The sequence below is a fragment of the Galeopterus variegatus genome, unplaced genomic scaffold, assembly GCF_000696425.1.
Source record: "Galeopterus variegatus unplaced genomic scaffold, G_variegatus-3.0.2 Scaffold1035, whole genome shotgun sequence".
Lineage (NCBI taxonomy): Eukaryota > Metazoa > Chordata > Mammalia > Dermoptera > Cynocephalidae > Galeopterus > Galeopterus variegatus.
In genome coordinates, this window is record NW_007727146.1 from 61,865 (window position 1) to 70,417 (window position 8,553).

General features: G+C 39.1%; 1 protein-coding gene across 3 annotated transcripts in view; it reads left to right on the top strand.

Moving 5' to 3' along the window:
* Positions 1 to 331: 331 nt before the first annotated feature.
* Positions 332 to 8,553, top strand: part of IWS1 (IWS1 homolog (S. cerevisiae)) — a 54,884-nt gene continuing 46,662 nt past the window's right edge. Inside the window, exons 1-2 of one of the 3 annotated variants that reach the window (XM_008574346.1) lie at positions 332 to 667; positions 2,995 to 3,110. In XM_008574346.1, the coding sequence (XP_008572568.1) occupies positions 634 to 667; positions 2,995 to 3,110 (150 nt within the window). In that variant the 5' untranslated portion in view covers positions 332 to 633. The remainder of the gene's footprint in view (positions 668 to 2,994; positions 3,111 to 8,553) is intronic. The other 2 variants (XM_008574347.1, XM_008574344.1) reach the window with 2 other exon arrangements.

The window sequence follows — 8,553 nt, forward strand, 5'->3', positions numbered from 1 at the left end:
CCAGAGAGCAACGCGCCACTTCCTTACGTACTGAGGGCGGGAACCGAGCGCAGCGCTGCATGACGGGAACGGTGGTTATTTGGCGGAAAGATGGAAAATGTAATTTTAGCGGGAAGAGTAACTCAAAAGCTCCTCAAACAAAGCGCACACACAGAACCAACTTAACATCATCACTTCCATGGAGCTGTGGTAATGCGAGCCTCCCGAAGAAAGCATTTAATTGAAGCCAGAGCTCCCGCTTTCCCAGTAGTCTCCTTTCCGGCCGTGCCTTGCGTCATTACCGTTGCGCCTTCTCATTGGCCAGTTGACGGGCGACGGCGCCTGCGCGCTGCATTCCTTTGAGGGTCGTGGGCAGACGCCATTTTGGCCCTAGAGATGCTTCTAGGAAGTAGAACGGTGGCTCGCACGCCTGTATGACTGCTGCACTGTTGGGTGCAACGTTTTCTGTCCCGACTTCCAGGTCCGAGTGTTGGCCTCTGCGCTGCTGCTTTTTTAATCTCCGCACCCTTCAAACTTTCAGGTCCGGCGGGAACCTCTGAGCACCGGGCCGCGCCGTCGGGGGTCACACCGCTAAGAAGGAGGTGACGGGGGCGGCGCGGGGCGCGGACCCTCCCCGCTGAGAGTCCGCCTGCCATGGACTCGGAATATTACAGCGGCGACCAGTCAGGTAGGGCAGGGGCCTGGGGGTCCGGGCTTGGGGGCGGAGCGGTTACTGGTGGGGTTTGGCCTCGCACCCTCCTCGGGGCAGGGAGGGAGGCCCCAGAGACGTTCTCCCCTCTCACCTGGCCAGAGGCGGACAGCGAGGCAGCGCTGGAAGAGCCCGCCTACTAGCTGCGGGCTCTGAAGTTCGAACCTTGGAGAGGGGATTCTCGAGGAAGAGCCTTCTTCTGAATCGGCGGAGAATTTTACTGAAATTGGGAAGCCACTTCTATAAATTAAGACCCTTACTGTGTCCGAAGTGCCAGGGAGGGAGAGGTCTCCCCTGTTAAGTGATTTTTCAGGATTTGAGAGTCCAAGGGAGAGTTCTGTGAGGGTGGAGGATTCTTCCTAGACTTTTCACTCCTGCAACACAGGACAGGAGACAATGCAGGACCCTTGTTTGAGTCGCATGTATATTTGAGAGTGAGGGCGCGTCTTTGGCACTAGTGATTTTTGTGCCATTACTTCACCTTGAGATCTTTTTTTCCTTACCGAAGTTTGATCTCCCGTCTTTCCTGTTTGTTCAATAAACACTTATACTGGGTTCACTCTGCTGGCACTGTGCTAGGCACCCGAGATCCAAAGATTTACATAAGGCAGAACCTAGTGGGGGAAAACATGTTACGTTTGTTATCCCTTTGTGTTCTACTTCCATTCAGGCATCCTGTATCAAAAGTGCTTAGATACTTGTGTAAACGTTTAGTTGTTCCCTGTTTTGAGTTCGCTTTGATTCCTTGTATATGACAGCGAATAGTAGTAATCCAACCAGGCTCTGCTGTTTTGTTTAAAACGTTTTCCTCGTGTTTTCAAGTTTTTTTCATTTTATTTGTGCTTTTAATTTACTTTCTTAAAAAGCAATTACACTTGTCAATAGGTTAAATGCTTAGAGTTTTTTTTTTAAATGGTAGTGCCCTGGTTTACCCCCTCCACTGACTTTCCATTCTTTTAGCTGTTTTTTGGTATTTACCGCTGTGTTCCTAATTTGTGCTGTCTCTGGTTGCATAATTTTTAGACATTCTGTAATGATTTCTTATTATGCTAGGACAGTGTTTTAGTTTCTTATGTGCCCTGCTCTCCCCTGTCCTCCCATTGTTGTAGCATAATTGTTTGTTAAACTTCAAAACTACAATTTTTATTGTGACGATGTAAATATTCTTTACTCTTTAGCTGAGTAGAATAGCTCATTAGTATGACAGTGATTGCGTTCTTATTCAACTTTTTGGTTTTCCTGTAGTTGACTGCTTCATTTTTTAAAGTTTATTTTTATTTAACTTCTACTATGTCTTCCACTATTCATAAACAGCCCTAAATTCCTTTCAATACAATTTTACTTTAGACTTGGTGTTGTCAGCACCACGCTCACCCAGTGAGCGAACCGGCAATAATGTGGAGAGAAAGACTCAATATTTAATATAAAGTTGAAATGGTTAAACAGCACATTGCAGGGCCGGCCCGTGGCTCACTCGGGTGAGTGTGGTTCTGATAACGCCAAGGCCATGGGTTCGGATCCCATATAGGGATGGCCGGTTTGCTCGCTGGGTGGGTGTGGTGCTGACAACACCAAGTCAAGGGTTAGGATCCACTTACTGGTCATCTTTTAAAAAAATAAATAAATAAAATTAAAAAATGAACAGCACATTGCAGGTTGAGCATCCCTAATCCAAAAATTTGAAATGCTTCAAAATCCCAAATTTTTGAGCGCCAACTTGATGCTCAAAGGAAATGCTCATTGGAGCATTTTTAGATAAGAGACGCTCAGTCAGTTTGTAATTTGCAAATAATCCAGGCCGGCCTGTGGCTCACTCGGTAGAGTGCGGTGCTGATAACACCAAGGCCACAGGTTCGGATCCTATATAGGGATGGCCGGTTTGCTCACTGGCTGAGCGTGGTGCTGACAACACCAAGCCAAGGGTTGAGATCCCCTTACCGGTCATCTTTTAAAAAAAATAAATAATAATAATAATTTGCAAATAATCCAAAATCCGAAAAAAATTCAAAATCTGAAACAAGCATTTTGGATAAGGGGTACTCAGCCTATATTTAGAAGTTGTTGCTTGGTCATTAATGATGTTTCTTAAGCTTCACAGTCCTTTTATGATGTATTTTTGCTGCCATATATATCACAGTACATGTCATGATTGTTGGTATTTGTATGAGTATTATTGTTTTGTTCCAAATATTAGCATCATTAGTCATGCTTCATCAGTGGTAATTTTTGGTCTTTTGTGTTCATTTCAGCAGTAGATGTCATCCATCTTACATCATAAGTGGGTTTTTTGTTTTATTTTTAAGCAGATGATGGTGGCGCTACCCCAGTACAGGATGAACGGGATTCAGGGTCAGACGGTGAGGATGATGTAAATGAGCAGCACTCTGGATCAGACACTGGAAGTGTAGAACGTCATTCAGAGGTATCGGCTAAACATCTGTGGGGAGGCTTTTCCCTCTTGTTCTATAAGACATGTTTTATTTAAGAGTTGTAGAGAACTTGTCACAGGTTTTAGGCTTTAATCTCTGAGAATAAAGGAGTATAAATTAATAGGATATTGCTTTAAAATAAATAAATAGGGATGGTCTGGTTGTAGATGAAATCATAGGAAAATAAGTTCTGATTGGGTCACGTTTCAGATATTAGGCAGTTTTCAACTGCATATGTCGATTCAGAAAATGGGCCAAGCCTTTGATATCTGACATGGCTTCCCCATTTCCCAGATAGTGTTTTATGGGTTGATGAACATTTTCAGTGTGAAGAAATACCAGTTGAAATAGAAAGTTATGGGGGTTATCATCTATAAAAATTTACATCAGGATTTGGCCTCATTTTGAACTGTTAAGATGTATATAATCTGTGTAATAAAAATGCAAATGTAATTTTAAAAGCTGTTTTTCTTTAATAATACAGAATAGTATTGGGTGTTGTGTACGTTTTAACATATTTGGCCTAATACATGAATATTTTATCTTTTTTTTTTCTTTATTAGCCAGACCTTTGGCTGAAAGATATATGAATTTTTTAAAAACCACTTAATTTGCCTCCCTGGTTACACTATACAATGTTAACAGCATAAAATTGGGACATTTTTCAGTAAGTCAGCATAGTCTTTGGTAGACACAAACAGAAACAAACAGGAAATGTAAAGATAGATTTTCTTTTAAGAACTTCATATGCCATATATGTTACTTTATTACCCATGCACAGAAAATTGTCAAATTATAAGTAGTAGATATAATTCTTAGAAATTGTATTATTGACTCTGTCCTTTGACATGTCATTAGTATATTCATACATTCAACAAATATTTATTTATTTAAGATGACAGGTAAGGGGATCGGGGATCCTAACCCTCGACTTGGTGTTATCAGCACCATGCTCTCCCAAATGAGCTAACTAGCCATACCTATTTAGGGATCTGAACCCATGGCCTTCAGGCTGGCCCTAACAAATATTTATTGAGCATCTATTTGTCAGGCTCTTTTTTAGGTACTTTGGACATATCAGTGACTAAAAGTCAAAGTTCTTCTCTTCTGAAATTTTTTTTCCAGAGGGAAAATATGACACTACACATATTTTAAAAATTGTATAGTTTGTTGGAAGGTGACAGCTGCTGGGGAGAAAGAAGAAAATTAGAACAGAGTGAAGGGTGCCAGGATGAAGGGTGGTTTCAGTGATAAATAGGGAGGTCCACGTAGGTCTTATTGAGAAAGTGATATTTGAGCCAAGGTGTGAAGGGAGGCAAGAGATTAACTATGTGGATATGTTTATGTAAAGATCATTCCTTGCAAAAACTCCAAGGTGGGAATGTATTTGATGTCTTCAAGGAGCTCCAAGAGCCAGTGTGGCTGAAGTGGAGTCAACAAGGGGAGGTCAGAGAGCTACCTGCAGGTGCAGGGAGAGCTCATCTTTTATTTTGATGTCACTCAGTTTTTTTGTATGCTCTTAAAGATTTAGACTAAATTCTAATATATTAATTATAGGTAGGAATTACTTGATAATGTAAACATTGTTATAGTACATTTAATGTGTAACATTTTAAGTTTCAACTTGGAAACAGCATCAGGAGATTGACCAGTGTGTCGGCCTAGAACCCATTAGTGTGGTCATCTCATGGCCTGTGCTTCAGTTATAAATGTAATATAGGCTCACTGTTAAGCATCTTCAACTACTTTTTTAATGATATGGCTTATAAATAAATAAATGCATGTTGTTGAAAATTTGGAAGTTATTTAAAGGTTCTTACGAAAGTCAAAGTCAGCATAATCCTATCACAGAAATGTTATGTATGTTACTTGAGATTTTAATATATATATATTGTAACTGTGTTACTTGAGATTTTATTATATATTTTGTATGTATATATTATTATCTCTTCACTTAAGATTATACTATATTTTTTCATGTCATTAAAGATTCTCACTAAGCATAATTTTTAATGGTTTTATAATGTGGATGCAACATTACTTATTCAACAGTTCCCGAATTATTCACATTTAGACTGTTTAGCTATTTTAAATGAAGCTGCCCTGAACATTTTTGTACATAAACATTTCTCATCATTTTTTATTATTTCCTTTGAAATCTACCAGGGGAATTAACCAGATTAAAGAGACTAAAGTAGTTTAAGGCTTTTCATAGGTATTCCCCTCCAGCAAGGTGATCCTAATTTGCTAAACCATTAGTAGTTTGAGAGTACCAAATGTACCCTTGGTTTTTGACTGTATCTGTTTTTTGCCTGTTTAAAATGGTTTCTAAGAAGAAATTTCAGATTATTTTTCTGTCAAAAATATTTTTTTAGAAGTTAATGGGATGTTAAAAGTACAGTTGTACTAAATGGAACAGCACACACACTGTAAATTACATAATGATGTACTGGTAAATTAAAAACAATACAGCAAGATCTGTCCAGCTTATTAAAGATGAAATTGAATAGTAAATAAATATATATATATAATATATGGAGCAGTGGTGGAAATTACAGGCCCAAAGCAGAGCCTAAAAGATATTTATTAGTTCCTATTGCTGCTGTAAAGATAGATTTTCTTTTAAGAACTTCATATGCCATATATGTTACTTTATTACCCATGCACAGAAAATTGTCAAATTATAAGTAGTAGATATAATTCTTAGAAATTGTATTATTGACTCTGTCCTTTGACATGTCATTAGTATATTCATACATTCAACAAATATTTATTTATTTAAGATGACAGGTAAGGGGATCGGGGATCCTAACCCTCGACTTGGTGTTATCAGCACCATGCTCTCCCAAATGAGCTAACTAGCCATACCTATTTAGGGATCTGAACCCATGGCCTTCAGGCTGGCCCTAACAAATATTTATTGAGCATCTATTTGTCAGGCTCTTTTTTAGGTTTAGGCTAGTATTTTTTTGATTCATTTTATCTACAGTATTCATTCTCTATACATTTCTTGAGGTCTGTAAGGAATATACACACAATGTGCATGCACGGAATCTTTTAAGATAGTGGTCAGTATAGGGAATGTTGATAATGTTTTGAAGACTGGTAATTTTCGCACATTTCTTAACCTCTTTCTGTCTGTTTGTCTGTCTGTCTTGGCAGTTGGCCAATATAGGGATTTAAACCTTTGACCTTGCTGTTAACAACACCACACTCTAACCAAGTGAGCTAACTGGCCAGCCCCAACCATTTTATTAAAAAGCTACTTTATCAGTTGGTTAGAGCTGATAACACCAAGTTCCAGGGTTCGATCCCTGTACTCACCAGCCACCAAAAAAAAAAAAAGGGCTACTTTAGTTAGTAAAAAATAACTATTAACTTCTCTTTTTTTCTTAAAATAATTATACACGTCTTTAAGTAATTTCTGACATGTGACAGAGCAAGCCTTATGTCAGACACCTTAAAGTCAGGATCAGTAACAGTGTTGTGCTGGTCTATATTGGAGCCTTGGGCAAAAGGAAAAAACAGTGTTTACATTTTTAATATTTTCTGTTTATCTTTTTAATATTTTGTTCATGATGGACTCTTTGCATCAACCTCGATCTTTAAAAATACCGTGTCTTGGGCCAGCCCGGTGGCACACTCGGTAGAGTGCGGCGCTTGGGAGCGCGGTGCCACCCCCGCCGAGGGTTCGGATCCCATGTAGAGACCGGTCCGCTCACTGGTTGAGCGCGGTGCGGGCGCAACACCGGGGGTTGCGATCCCGTGGCCGGTCGCGGTACGGGCGCGACACTGAGGGTTGCGATCCCATTACCGGTCACGAAAAAAGACAAAAAGGAAAGAAAAAAAAAATACTGTGTCTTTTTAAAAAAACAATTTTATCGAGATCAGTTTACATACCATATAATTTACTCACTTAGAGTATGCAACTTGGTGGTCTGTCACCACTGAATTACGATGTAAATACGAATACTATCTTCACAGTAACCCAGCTGTTGCCACAGTCAATTTTTTTTTTCTTCATAATTTTATTTTGCCAATATACAATGTGGGTGATTATTGTGGCCCATTACCAAAACCTCCCTCCCACCTCCCTCTCTCCCCTCCTTTCCAACAATGTCCTTTCTGTTTGCTTGTCGTATCAACTTCAAGGAATTGTAGTTGTTATCCCCCCCGTTTGTGTGTGTGTGCGTGTGTGTGTGTGTGTGTGTGTGAGTTCATTCATTTATTTTTAGCTCCCACCAATGCCACAGTCAATTTTAAAATGTTTTTGTCACCTAAGAAAGAAACCCTTTAGCTGTTAACCTTTCTTTTTTTTTTTTTTTTTAAGCTGTTAATCTTTCTACCCTCCCCTTTCCCTCTGCCTACTCCTCTCTTCTCCACCCCTAAGTCCTAAGCAACCATTAATTTACTTTCTGTCTCTATAGATTCCCTGTTCTGGACATTTCATGGAATTGTATAATGTGGTTGTTTACTGGCTAATACTTAGCATGATATTTTTAAGGTGTGTGCATGTTGTAGCATGTATCAGTACTTCATTCCTTTTGTGGCTAATAATATTCCATTGTATTGATATATCATATTTTGTTTATCCATTTGTCAGTTGATGGACATTTGAGTTTTCTACCTTTAGGCTCTTATGAATAATGCTGCTTTAAACATTTGTGTACAAGTTTTTCACGGACATATTTTTTTCATTGGTATTGTTGTGTATGTTTTGAGGAGTGGAATTGCTGGGTTGTAGGGTAACTCTGTGTAATTGAGGAACTGCCAGACTCTTTTTCCACAGTGGTTGTACTAATTTACATTCCCACCAGCTGTGTATACGGGTTCTGATTTCTCTGTATTCTTGCCAGCACTTGTTATTACCTGACTTTTTGATTGTAGACATTTTAGAGGGTGTGAAGTGGTATCTCATTGTGGTTTTGGTTTGCATTTCCCTTATGAGTAATGATATTGAGTATCTTTTTATGAGCTTTTTGGCCATTCGTATATCTTCCTTGGAGAAATGTCCATTCAGAACCGTTGACCATTTTTAAATTGGGCCGTTTGTCTTTTTTATTATTGAGTTGTAAGAGTTCTTTAAATAGTCTGGATACAGGTACCTTATTAGATAACTGATTTGTAAATATTTTCTCCCATTCTGTGATTTGTCTTTTCACTTCTTATGGTGTCCTTTGAAGCATAAAAAATTTTTTTCATGAACTTTTAAAATTATTGTTAGCATATTCATTATTACAAATCATGGTTTTTCTTTATGCCCTTTACCTGACCTATCCCTCCCCAAACCCCCTGCCTCCCTCCCCGCCATCTCTAGTAACCTTAGGTTTATTCTCTCCTTCTGAGAAAATTCAACGAATTGTTGTAGTCTTTTCTTTCTTTCTTTCTCTCTTTCTCTCTCTCTCTCTCTCTCTCTCTCTCTCTCTTCCTCCCTCT